This window comes from Sceloporus occidentalis, unplaced genomic scaffold (genome assembly GCF_023333645.1).
Source record: "Sceloporus occidentalis isolate IW3139 unplaced genomic scaffold, rSceOcc1.0.p SCAF_1, whole genome shotgun sequence".
In the NCBI taxonomy this organism is placed as follows: Eukaryota; Metazoa; Chordata; class Lepidosauria; order Squamata; family Phrynosomatidae; genus Sceloporus; species Sceloporus occidentalis.
The window spans coordinates 169,937,363-169,951,300 of record NW_028316981.1 but is presented as its reverse complement, the minus strand read 5'-3'; the positions used below and the strand labels follow the sequence as shown (position 1 = coordinate 169,951,300).

Sequence of the window (13,938 nt, the reverse complement as noted above, 5' to 3'; positions counted from 1 at the left end):
CTGCTATCAAAGAAGTAAGGCTTCATTTTAAACTACTGTAGATGCAAATGGTACATTGGGAACTTATCATGAAGGTCTGTTCTTGCCAAGGAGAAGGAAATAGCTAGGAATGGCATAACCTCTCCAGCCACCCAGGTGAGGCAAAGAATTATGCCATTTAAAATGAGACTTTTCCATCCCTAGTTTCAGTTCCATACACAAGTCAGAAACAGAACAAAAAATGAAAGAAATCTTGCCACTCAATGTCTCTCCTTGGCAAGAATGGATCTTCATGGTAAGTTCCCAATGCTCCATTCTCTGCTAGTAGAGAAAGAGCCATCCAGGAATGGCACCTGGGAGTGTTGGGAGTGAAGAAGGTGGCAAGGAAGAAGGAAGAAGAGTGTAATTAACATAGGGCTACCTGCTGTAGAACCCTCCTGCCAAAAGAATTCCTTAGAGACACAATTCTTGTAATGTTTGGTGAAGATGGAAGGATTTGCCCAAGTAGCAGCCCTGCAAATCTGCACCAAGGGACTGTTGGTTGAAAAGCTACAGAAGTGACAATAGATCTGGTTGGGTGTGTTGGTTGAGTGTGCTTAAGACTAACAGACTAATGTCCAACCGACAGTAAGAACTTCTTCACCCCTACCAAAGCTCTATCCAGAGACTCCCAGAGAGCCTACCTATGGAAAGCTCTATAGGAAAGCTTGCAGATCATAATAGTGGAGCTATGACAAGAAAAGAGAGTGTTAACAACCCTGTCTGAATAGCCAAACTTCTTGTAAGACTCCTGTTCAGAAACCAGGGGTCCAGGAAGCGCCACTCTGGATCTGGATGCAGGATTGGACCTTGTGACAACAGGTGAGGAAAGTAGAAACCATGGGTCCTGCAGTGCCAGAGCTAACAGCTGTGAAAACCATGGGTGTCTCAATCAGGTAAGGTAGGAAAGATGCTAGTCTAAAATTTGTCTTAAGATGTGGAAACACAGAAGCACCTTGAGATGAAAAGTTATCTTCTTTTGAAAAAAGAAAACTGGTCGACTGAAAGCCCAAGACAAATAAAGCTTAAGTCAAGAAGGAAACAAAATAATCCAGATCAAATCATTGCCCTTTTGCAGACACTTCTCACTCCTTCCCAATGGAACAGATGGCTCCACAGCACAAAGAGAAACAAAGGAGATCACCCCTCAACACTTGCACAGGCAGCTCTGGAGAGGTACTGCCCCCAGGCAGTGGGTCAGATTAAGAAGCAAACCTCTTTACAGCTCATTGGAAAGGTAGATAAGAGGGCTCCATTGCCCTTAGAAAGGTGGATGTGCTTAGGAGAGGCTTAGAACTATGGGAAATGTTAAGCTCCCCCCAAAACCTGGAAATCTTCTCCATCCTAAATAACACACCCCAAGAAAGGGGGAGAGAAATAAAATAAAATAAAATAAAATGTAGTTTAAAACTAGAAGGACAGAAAAGCTTGGGGGAAGTGATTGAAGAGAAAAGCAAAGAAAGGCTTTCAAGGGTTTTTTGTGTTTTTTTAAAGGCAGCAACCCAAGAAAAAAAGCGACAATGAAAAGAAAAGCTGAGTAGCCAAGGAAACACCAGAAGAGTTCTGATACAACCTGTCCTGGGTGAAGGAGGAACTAGAAATGCTATGAAAAAATCTCAATTGAAATGACTCCTTGTTTCACCAGGGCAGTACAAGAGATTAACCCATTCCTTGGTGGCTCTTTCACTGGCAGTGAATTATCTCATTCAGTCACACTAGGACTGGGAAAATTTGTGTAGCTGAGTAGTCCAAAACATTGCTGACTTGTTGCAGCTTTTAAACCATGTCTGCAAATCTCTTTTGTCATTAACTATGAAAGTATTTGCTTATGAACACATGTTACAGAAAAGGCCCCATTTTGAGTAATTTTTTCAGAGAAGAGACCGGTGAGGGAGAACTTGAGGACTGTAATATGCATGATGAAACTTTGTCTCTCACAACCTGTACAGACCAGCCATTAAGACCAGCCTGGGGGCGGCGCCAGGGCATGGCATTAATACGATGCACACCCTGACTCCACCCTCATGGCGGCATGATGCCACACACAGCACTACACGGCAAGCAGTGTCATGGCACTCCTCTACCGTTGTATCTAGATGATGCAGCACCAAAGGAGCGCCATAAATCCACAGTGCTGGTGGCTACAGCGCCCTTTCCATGGCGCAAAAAGAAGCCATTTTTGTGGCTCCTTTTTGCACCGTGGAAAGGCCAGATCAGGACCATGGTGTGCATTGCTACAGCCCCTATCTGGCAAAGACAGGGGCGGCTACAGGCCTCCCCTTCAGGGGCGATCTGTACAGCCCCTCAGTCATGCATACAGGTTCAGACAAGATACTCACTGCTAGGCACCAGTGGACACCAAGATGAATAGGCACCAACAGAATATCCACAGAAAATATATCAACTTTCTTAGTCCAACGTTTCACAGCTGTGTACCCAGCCGTTTTTAACTTGGTGAAGAAAAAGGTATTAAATGCATGAACAGTTGGAAATCCCTTCTGTTTACTTCTTTCCACCAGCATATTCATGTAGAAGTTAATTATCTGATAAGAAAATGAATGCATATGTTAGTGTCAAATACAAAAAGATGACGAGTAATTTTTTCTCAGGAGAAAATTCACAACAGAACATTCATTAAACAAGTGGTGCTACTCAACCTTGCTTGTACTGAGCAGCTAGTCCCCACAGCCTTGATTATAACTGCTAATAAAAAGAATGAACTGCTCAACAACTTAAATATTGCAAAAACATCACTAACTTTTCAGTGCTCTAAATGTGATGCAAGCCCCTTGTTAAGTTGTATGTAATAATCCTTACAGCTTCATTCAGAGACCTAATATATAACCAAGTACAGTCAGTCAGCCCTTCTTATACACAGATTTTTTATCCATGGATTCAAGCATCCACGGTTTGAAAATGTTCAAAAAAAGTATAAATTTCAAATACCAAACCTTGATTTTCCCATTTTTATAAGGGACACCATTTTGCTATGTCATTATATTTAATTGGACTTGAGCATCCACGGATTCTGTTATCCACGGGGGATCTTGGAACCAAACCCCAGCGTATAACAAGGATCCACTGTAGCTACAGAGGAGTACAAAAGGCATGTTAACAGTGAAGAGTGTATTACCTCATCGTTGAGCCAATTGAGATTGTTAAGGGTCTGGATATCTTTTCTAGTTATAGTTAACCGGAAGGCTTCACTCAGTACTTCATCTTGGTTGCCACTTCGTAAGACGCTCTTTATTTCCCTGTCCATCTCCTAAAGGAAATAAATGATGAATAATAAAAAGAAACATTGGCTTTTGTAATCAAACAGCTTCCTCTGAGTTTAATTATTATGTAAATTTGCCTCACAGGGAAAAAAAAGTATCTCTAAACTTAAAGCCTTTGGGTTTGTCTTCCAAAGAACAGGTAGGCCCTGCTAAAGGAGCATGGAAGACAAGTGGAAGGAGGCTGCATAAATACCAAGTGTATTTTTGGCAAAAGGTGCACAAGCTGTTATTCCCACTTCATTTGGATAAATGATTGCTATGAGGTCTCAGGTACAGGGAATGGGGGAATACAAGAAAAAGCAAAGCATCACACACTGAAGAGGTAGAGACGATGCTTGTCTGGGTGGATGAAAAAAGGGGGAAAAACAAAAGTTTACCTTGTAGGGATTTATAAAATTTGATAAACAGGCCTTAACTGTCTGTTCAGCTCAACAACTGTTCCATATTTACAATTCCTACAACAGTCCTAAGTATTCCATTGATAGGTTACCAAAAATAAATGTCGTAAGAAACAAAAATCACTCAACATAGAGATGAGAATATTGGTAAAAGACTTGGATAGAATCTCCCCCCCCCCCCCAGATCTTGTTCAGCAGGAGAAGTTTTATTACATAAGGTGAAATAGACTGCCCCTTTGTGCTGGCCTGGAGGCAGTATCAGAGCACAGTGTTGAGACACTGCATGCTCTGGCGCTGCCCCCAAGCCAGCGTCACATCACCCGCCTGACCACACAACGGGCAGCTTTGCAGCATTCCAGCAGCCCAGCATTTATACGCCGCACACAGCAGGAGTGCCACATAGCTATGGAGCTGGTAGAAAAGCTGGTTTTTACCATCTTAAAAAGGAGTGGCATTTTGACGCCTCTTTTTGGAGCAGCAAAAATCCAAATTGGGGCTGCGGCGTGCGGATGCCATGGCCTTGACCTGGCTTTCTTTGGGGCAGCTTGAAGCCCCCCTTCAGAGCTATCTGTTTTGGCCCATGGTCAGCTATTTCTGTAGACTGCTTTTGCAAAGATGTTCAGCATCAATGTAAAAAGCTTGCCTCTGTTATTTCAGGAAAATCTTCTTCAACATTTGTGGTCCTATTGTCCTCCAGAACAACTGTGACTGGAATCTCCTTCTCAAGAGGTACACGCAGATGTAAGTCTACTGAATCAGCAATGTAAAGTTCCTGCTTCTGCAATCTCTAGAAGACACAGATAACAACATCTCATATTTACAGCTTGGACTTCTCATTTTTATTAGCTAATACATAAAATGTTTCCACCCAGTAAATTTATTCTGAGTTTTAATTTTTCCATTTTTAAAAAAATCAGAAATGAAATCCTGTGATGAACTTTATTTGGATTTAAACCAGGCCTTGGTTTGCTAGCTTGCTCATCATCTCAATATTCAGTATTAAAAAATTAAAGCAAACAAAACAGATGGCAAAAGTTATTTTCTATATAGCAGTTCCATTAAACATTATTATTCTAGTATGGGGCTAGGAAAGTAGAATCACACACTGTCTCCAAGGTCATAACAGGCAGGCCTACTTTCCAGTATTTTTTTTTTTTTTGGGGGGGGGGGGAATACTGTTTTGCTCCACATACATCACTGAGAAGGCATGGGCACAATGCTTCCATGTTTTTAATAATTAATAATAATAATTATTTGTTTATATACCGCTATTCCAAAGATCATAGCGGTGAACAGCAAGTAAGCTAATTTGCCCCCAACAGTCTGGGTACTCATTTTAGCGACCTCGGAAGGATGCAAGCCTGAGTCGAGCTTGCGCCCTTTTGCTGGTCTTGAACTCACAACCTTGTGGTTTTGAGTGAATGGCTGCAGTACAGGCATTTAACCACTGCGCCACCAGGGCTTTAATTTCAAGGTCACTTTTTGCTTTCAGTAAAGGTCCCTCCAGGGCCCTGGGTCTCATGTGGGAAGAACGGTGGAATTAAATTAAAATAAAATATAAATAAATAATAAACATGCCTCTGATTTCACAAACAATAAAAATAAAAAAACTAAAATCAAATAGAAATAATAAAATAAAATAAAATAAAATGGATATGAAGCCAAACTACAGACATTCCTCCCCACATTCCTTGGGATGTGTTGGAGGATTATGGATTTCTTTTTTTGTGTTAAAAAAATCTCAGGGTGAGAGCGCCTGTGGTGTGTGAATGGCTCTCCAATGTCACCTGGGTGTGGAAATTCAGTTACCCAACCCCCACCAATTGCCCCTTTCTCCTTTAGCAAGAGCAAGATTTTCTGGAGAAATAAAGTAGGCTTCACAGTTCAGATTATTCTAGCATTAGGTTTAAAAATCTTTATGAGCTTTTACCTGCTTCTGCAGCTGCAAAGCCAAAGCTTTCTGCTCCTCTATATGTCGCCATCTCTCACGGGCTCGAGAATCATATACGCTGGTTCTAGGAAGATTTTTGCATATAGTAGGCTGAGTATTTAGTATAATAGGCTATTAAAATGTTAGGCTATATGTTAAGCTATATTACTTTTTAGGCCCATGATCAATTTTTATGGCTAGCTCCATTGAGATGTAGGAAGGGATCCCCACAACCCAACTTATTCCATCAATGTCTCTGAATCAACTGGAGAGGAGAGGACTGGAGGAGAAAAAATGTGCCTGAAATTTATATATCTCACCCTCCAAGACATTTTAGTTGTCATTTCCTTATTTGAATGCATATACTTTCCATCCATAAAGACTGCCTCTTGAATTTTAGTTATGTAATTTATTTCCTCAAGCTACACAGACTAAGTAGTAATTTATTAGTGGATATTTCAGAAACCAAAAAAAGACTACCCACTCACACTTATGAAAAGAGGCTGGAAAACACTATTTAGTCTTACTGAAAGATTCGATTCTCTCTCCTTCAAGGCATCTATGGCAATGTATTGATTACTAACATGAAGAACAGGTTGAATGCATGTGAAAACTCTTCAAGCCACTGACTGTGCTTCCTATCAAATTTTTCCCAATAGTCTCCAAACATTTTCTTGTAACAAGTCTCTTTGTCAGCCAATGTATCCTTACAATTTCTTGAAAAACAGGCATGTAGGCAAATCTTTTTGGAATAGCTCTGTCTCCTCTTCCAGTCAAGGGACAAGATCAGATTTTTTACTAATTGCAGCAAAAGAATCCCAAACCTTTACTCAGTAATAGCAGAAGGAAAAAAGCTATAAGAATAGACCCCAAATTATTGTGACAGCTAAATGAAATAAAAGGCAGGTTGCTTGCTTATAACTGCAGTCCTTTGAGTGGTCATCTGTGCCCTCACACAAATGGATCTTCTGCTCATCTGATTCATGGAATGCTCCACAGCTGAGTAGTTGTTGGCAGTAACCCCTCCCCTTTAGGTGCCAATATAAATAACACTAAGAGCTACTAAAACCGCTAAGACAGAGGCTCCAAGACATTGCTTTTTATAATAATAATAATAATAATAATAATAACAACAACAACAACAATCTTTTATTTATATCCCACCTACTCCAATTTTTGTAGCCCTAGGACCAATTCTATTTCATTTTACTCTCCCAGGGCCTTAAATATTCATTATGCAGGATCTTTCTGTCTGTCTTCCTACCTTAAAATTTTAACTGTCCCAAGACATTACATCTTGTTCACCAAGGCGAGATGCAATGTGTTTTGTCCAAACCTTCTTTCTGGAAGGTTTGCCAGGCTATCTACCTCTGCTCAATTTTGCCCTTGTGGACAGCAAGTAGTTGAAACTATGGCGGGTTACAGACGGGCAGGGGAAGACGTCTTGAAGGTGTCTTCCCCTGAATACAGAGCCTCCAGACCGCCCACCCCGGGGGCGTGGCTAAGGTGGATGGGGCTTCCACACTGGAGGTAGTGAAGACGCCTCACCTGGGGCCGTTTCTTACCCGCAGCTTCCATACCGCCGCCTCGCGGGACGCTGCAAAGAGAGAGGCAGCTTCCGCACAGGCGGTCAAAAACACGGCTTTTTTTTTTTTGCCGGCTGGCGGATGCGCAGCTGCGGCGGTCAGCACCGGCGGCAGAAAGCGTATGTGCATTTAAAGCACCCAGGCCCCTTTAAACTTTTTCCCCTGCCCTACCCAAGAACAAAGGTGGCCTCCTGCCAGCTGGTGATCAGCTGGTGTTGGCATCCTTGTCCGCTTGCACGTTGCCAGTGTCACCAGCATCATGGATGCCTCCTCTCCTTTGGTCCCCGCGCTCTTGCTGAATCTGCAATGCACAGCCACAGCTGTCGCCGCTGCCACCGCTGCCACCACTGTCCCCCTGCCATCCCCCATCACCTCCCTTGTACATATGTAAATATTTAAAGTTTTAGCGTTTTTTTATTGTTAGGTGAAAATGGCACAGGAATGTTTGTAGGGGTTCACTTTAAATTCCAAACTTTCCACAATTCTAGCAGCGCATGCGTACATGTTGCTCTAGGGTTAGGGTTACGAGCATTAAAATAGAGTGCAGCTGTGCTGCAGCTTCCACATCTGCATGGCATCTGATGCTCTAATTAGAGCCTCGGTGCAAACTGTGCATGTTCCAGGACCCCGACTCATTATGCGACGCAGCTGACTCGGAGCCTTTAAATGGGCAACTTAAATTTACGGCGTGACAATTGTGGCATACAGGTGCAGCAACTTACAGACGGAGATGCGCAGTTGCGCAGTATATAGAAAAGAAGCGGAAAAAAGCGGCACCTTTTTAATGCCGTTTCTTCCCGCTTGGGGCGTGCAGGCGGAGCGTTCATGGCGGCATTCAGGTAAGGACCGTCTAAAGGCTATACCTTCATGACGTCATGAGCACACCCCTTTTTGCCCGTCTGTAACCCGCCTATATCACATAATTTGTTCTCTTGTTTTTTATAACCAGTGCCATAGCCAGCTGATTGCCCCCTTGTTGAGATTCAAGCTGGGCCATTCTGAATTATTTTACATTAAACAATCAGGGGTAGCTGTGTTGGCCATTTAACAAATACAAAAGATACCCTCTCCAGTATACCATCTTTACTAAGGACTGAAACAACATGAAGGCATCTTACTAACATCTCTAATTGATTTTCCCCCCTTCTGCTTGGTTTGTAACATCTTGTCTAATGAAGAAGCCCATGGAGCTTCGAAAGCTTGCAACAAGTACATTGTGCATTTCAGTTGGCCAATAAAGGTATCACTGATTAATTTGTATTTGTATTTTACATTAAACTGCTATTGCCAGACAAATGCGTGAGTATTACCCTGTCAGTTGCAAAATTTTTGTCACTAGTTGTTAAAATGAGAGAACAAATCATTAAAAAGGGATTTGACTAATGGATCCATATCCTAGGTTTATAATTTCATAATCAAAACAATTTCCAATGTTGTAATCCAGTCTGACCACTTAATTTTATTCTTAAGAAGTATTTTAATGTATTATAATGTAATAATGTAATATCCCCATTTTACATTGGTTTATGCTACATGCCAGTTTTCCCTTTATGTGATGTAAGTTATTGTATGCCTTGACAAGTCTATTGGACAGAAATAAAGATTAATTGATTGATTGATTTACACCATGACCTATGTTGTAATGTTAGGTGGACCTGCAAGGAAAGAAGGGAAGGGTCAGGTTTGTGTGAGGCAAAAATGACCACTCAAAGAACTAGTTACAAGTAAGCAATCTGCCCTTCTTCTTTGTGGTCTCTGTGCCTCATGCAAATGGGTGACTAGCTTGCTTACTTATAGAAGTGGGACAAGTCAGCTGAGGATTGAGGTAAATATCACCTGGCCAAACTCCCTGTCTGCTCACACTAAGAAATCAATTTGGTAGTGCTGGATGAAGGTGAATGGTTGAACTCAGGTAGCCACTCTGCACAAGTCAGGTAAGGAGATACCCCAAGAACTATGCATAAGAAGTGAAATCAATCAAATGGGAGCTAAGTTCCAAATGTAGCGGCTTCCCAGTGAGTTAATATGCTAGGTTGACATTGTCAATCCATCTTGACAGTCTCTCTGAGAAAATGAAACCAGTTTGACGTCTCCCATAGCAGATAAACTTCCAAAACCTCTGGAGGAAAACAGTGCAATGAGTGTAATGGCCCAATGCCTGCTGGACATGTAGGCAATGCAAGGCCCTCTCTCACAGATAGTTATCTATGACAAGCAAGTAGCGCAATCTCCTGATTAAGGTTGAACAGGGAGACTTTGGAAGAAATGTTGGGTTGAGGCGCAGTGTTTTATCAGTGTGGTAAACAAGGTAGAGCTGATCGGAATGTAGGGTACTGAGCCCTCCTGCAAATTTTGTCCAGATAACAGCTCCCAAGAAGACTGTTTTGAGTGTTAGAAATCACAGGTCAGTGATCGCCATAGGTCTGAATAGTTTCCACGGGTTGAGAGACAACTACAGGGAAGGACCATGGTGGAACTAGGGATTGGATAGGCAAATAGAGATGTGAGAGGCCCCTCAGGAACCTCTTGATTGTGGGGCTTTTAACAGGGAACCCACTGGATGAGAAGTAGGTAGGTGTACCATTATGGCAGTGAACTAAATGTGCAATGAGTATAGAGAGAGGCCATCCTCTTTGAGGTGTAACAGAAAGGCCCTGGCAATCCATTCATCTATCGTTGCTATAGGGAAGACCATGGATTATGTAAAGACCCAAAATCAGTGCCATTTGAGCACATAGAAATGATGTGTCGAAGGCTTCCAGGATGTAAGAAGGATGGAGTTAATATGATCATTTAGCATCTGCAGAGACACCAGGTTGTCCAGATGGTGTCTGATGCAGCTCTCTGCCTTGGTAAGTAGGATGGGTGAGTATGGGAGCCATAGTCCTGTCAATCCAATTGGAGGAGTGTCATAAACCAGGGCTGCCACTGCCACTATGGGCTATAAGAATGCAGTCTGCTGATTCTTCTTGAACCTTCACTAACATTCGAGTGAGAAGGAATGGTAGGAATAGGTAAAGTAGGGGACTGAGAAGAAATGTATCACCCAGTGAGGGGTGTTGATGTCCCCATCTCATGCCAACTCATAAAATCATAAGAATTGGAAGAGAACACAAGGACCATCAAGTCCAACCCCCTGCCATGCAGGAACTCACAATCAAACATCCAGCTTCTATTTAAAGGCCTCCAAAGGAGGCGACTCCAGCATTCTCCAAGGGAGTGTCTTCCACTCTCGAACAGTTCTTACTGTCAGGATGTTCCTCCTAATGTTAAGGAGGAATCTCTTTTCCTGAAGCTTGCATCCACTGTTCCATGTTTTAGTCTTTGGAGCAGCAGAAAACAAACTAGCTCCATCCTCAATGTGACACCCGCTGAAATACTTAAACAGAGCTATCATACCACTTCTTAACCATCTCTTTTCCAGGCTAAACATACGCAACTCCTTAAGTCTTTCCTTAGAAGGCTTGGTTTCCAGGCCTGTCTCCAATTTGGTGGCTCTCCTTTGGACACACTCCAATTTGAAAACATTTTTGAATAGTGGTGCCCAGAACTGGACACAGCATTCCAGGTGAGGCCTGGCCAAGGCAGAATAGAGTGGCACTATTACTTCCCTTGATTTTATTCAAAGATATAGCAGTGTTAGTCTGTAGAATCAAGTATGTAGAGAGATCGTGTAACACCTTTGAGACTAACTAAAAGAAAGAAATTGGCAGCATGAACTTTCATAGACTTCAGTCTACTTCCTCAGTTGCATTTGAGGATGTAGACTGAAGTCTGCGAAAGCTCATGCTGCCAATTTCTTTCTTTCAGTTCTTCCCTTGGTTTAGGCACTATACAGTACTTCTACTGGTACAGCCTAAAGTAGCATTGGCCTTTCCAGCTGCTGCATCACACTGCTGACTCATGTTCAACTTATGGTCTACTATGACTCCTAGATCCCTTTCATACGTAATCTCCTTAAGCCAAGTATCCCCCATCCTATATTCTTCACAGAGGTGAACATATTGATAATGGGATATCTCCATCTGCACACTAAGTGCTGACAGATTCTGTCAGACAGTCCATTCGTGCACCTGTGTCATTGCTCGACTTAGGGAATCGGCTAGTGTGTTGGCTCAATCCAGAATGTATAATGGCAGCAGGGCAATCGTCCTGGGTATGCAGCATTCCCACAGTTGTAGACCCAGGGAGTTCATTGTGGGTGAACTGGTCTCTCCCTTGCTTATGTTGTGCATCATGTCGTCACACAATCATTGACAAATCCCTTAGGGCCTTAGGGCCTTGACCTTCCCAATCATCTCTGAGGTGCTAATGTGAAGGTGTTGTTGCTGACTGGACCACTTTTCCTCAACAGTCAGGCCTGCACAGTGAGCTCCCCAGCCGGAGCAAAATGTATCTGTCAAAAAAATCATGGCTTAAGAAGGCTGGCAAGGCATTCCAATGGACAGGTTGTGGGGCTGAAGCTACCAATGTAGTGTGGATCGAATCTGAGATGGAGTGGACATCTGCTTGTCAAGGGGATTTTGTCTGGGGCTGAAGTGTCAAAGAAATCACAGCTGCAGTGGGTGGAAGCATAATATCACACATGAAATTACTATCATAGTTGACACAAAGAGAAGAAGCAGTTCCATCATGAGTCTTACCAATACCAACAACAAGTGTCAAATCCAAGAGATGAGACTCCAGATGGCTTGAGTCCCAAGGGAAGAAAGGCTCATGCCTGCCTGAAATCAAGGATGAGGTTGCCAAGAACTTGCAGGTGGATTTGAACTGTGCCATTTCAACTATGATGGGAGTTTGATACAGGATGCACTGCAGGTAAGAGGTGTTATTTGGCTGCACCTTGTAGAGGCTTTCGAGGCATTTGGATGTTGAAAGCACAGAAGATAGTTTTGACCTTGATTACTCAACCATTTCCAGTAAAGTGGGAAGCAAAAAAAGCATGACAGGAGTTGCATTCTGAACTCCATTCTCTTGAAAATCATATCTAATAAGGTTCTAGTTTAAGCCTTGATCTCGAGCACAAGAGATTTGTCAATGCAAAGAATGAGGTCAGCATGGGGGTGCAGATCCTCTGAAGGTGGTATAAGTGAGGCATGATGACCCAAGTCCTCTGGAGCTGACAAGTCAAGGTGTGACGACAACTGCAGAGCCTAAATCATGCTGTGCCTCACCCTCATCCTCTGAAGAATCAAGAAAGGAACTCACGCAGACATGGGCCAAGTCTTGTAGTAAGAGTTGGGGAAACTAGGACATTGGATTGTGCCTTCTGCATCTGAACTTCAGTATCTCAGTTGGAGTGCTGAAGTATTGCACCAAGGCAGCTGATTTGTCCATAGTGAGTTCTAGTCAATGACTGGTCATTTCAGCTTGTAGATGTTGAGGCAGTAGTATTGCAGGTTGTGCCACAGATGAAGTCAAGTATTCCAGCTGACATAGAGAATAACCTCTCGAAGCAGGATGAAACATATAGCAAATGTATGTATGATCTAGGTGTGCAGGAGTGCAACTGGCAGCAATGACGTCTTGAGGATACTAAGTGGAAATGTCACAGTGAGGGGGGGTACTGACATCCCATATCTCCATAGTGCTTAGAAAATCGATATTGATAGTCTCTTCAGTAGCAGTAGTCTTCCTTGTTCAGAATCGACAGGTGTACACAGATGCGTTAGAAAGGTTCCCATTCAGGGATGAGAGTAAACAATGCGATGGCGTAGAGTCATGTGTGACCTGAAGAGACACTAGGGATACCCCATGAAGTGATGGCAGGCAAAAGAAGAGGAAGTTGTCCAGATGGTATCTGACAATGCTGGAAAACCTGTAGTGGACACCTGAGGCACTTCTTGAACCAACTGAACCTCGGTATGGACCAAGTATTAGAGCCAGGGGACTAGTTGAGTTTGACCATCTCACTAATGACAGAATCAGTAGTGATGCTGGTCATGGGACTGATGAATTGTGCCTCACCCTGTTGGCCTCTTTGGCCTTTTTCTTAGTTCTCAGAGCCATAGTCAGACATGTCCTGTTTCTGTCCCCTTCCAGCCTTAGAGTGAACCAATTGATCTTCCTGGGGCTGGAGGAGCTGGTACCACTGATTCTTGGAAATGGAGACAAAGACTACATGAAGGGAACAGTTTTTAGCAGCCCCCTCTACCGCCTTAAGAGACTGCACCCAGAAATGGGTTCACAGCCAAGAAATACGGATCTTCAGGGCCTGGTTCATGAAGCAGCAACAAATAGAGTGCGAATGTACCTAGTGCCTCTCACCAAGGCAGAACGGACACTGTGTGGCCATCTGAATGTGGTATTTTCCCTCCACACAAAGCGCATTTCTCAAACAAGGCCTTGAAAGCCATACACTACTTCTGAGGAAATAGCTAACCAGGTTGGGATAGAGGGGAAGGGGAAAGGGTGGGAGGGAATACAGGACAACCCAAAGGGTGTTTCTTCTTATCCTTGACAGCGGACAAAGAGAAGAACAAGAAGGAGCTTGAAACTAGTACAAAGCTACTCAATATCTGAAGATCTCGAAGTAAATCACACAAGAACAGATGAAAAGGAACAGAGGGGAGTAACTCTTGATTCTCTTTATGTGGGCACCCGAAGGGGAAGAGTTATCATCAAAAGCTACTAAGCTCTGGAACCATGCCTCACATGCACCTTCTGAGAATCGGATCTGTGGCACAAGATCCATTTGTGTGGAGCACATAGATCACAAAGAAGAACCA

The 13,938-nt window shown here is 43.0% G+C and overlaps 1 protein-coding gene across 5 annotated transcripts in view; it reads right to left on the bottom strand.

Annotated features, from left to right (window-relative positions):
* The window catches only part of SENP1 (SUMO specific peptidase 1), a 47,312-nt gene that overhangs the window by 14,834 nt on the left and 18,540 nt on the right, over positions 1 to 13,938 (bottom strand). For all 5 annotated transcript variants that reach the window (XR_016272063.1, XM_089481913.1, XM_089481938.1 and 2 more), the window contains exons 11-14: positions 5,625 to 5,709; positions 4,338 to 4,481; positions 3,152 to 3,283; positions 2,358 to 2,561 (exon numbers count right to left, since the gene is read on the bottom strand). Coding sequence is in view for 4 of the 5 variants with exons in the window: in XM_089481913.1 (XP_089338039.1) it covers positions 2,358 to 2,561; positions 3,152 to 3,283; positions 4,338 to 4,481; positions 5,625 to 5,709 (565 nt within the window). In the remaining variant the exon portion in view is untranslated. The remainder of the gene's footprint in view (positions 1 to 2,357; positions 2,562 to 3,151; positions 3,284 to 4,337; positions 4,482 to 5,624; positions 5,710 to 13,938) is intronic.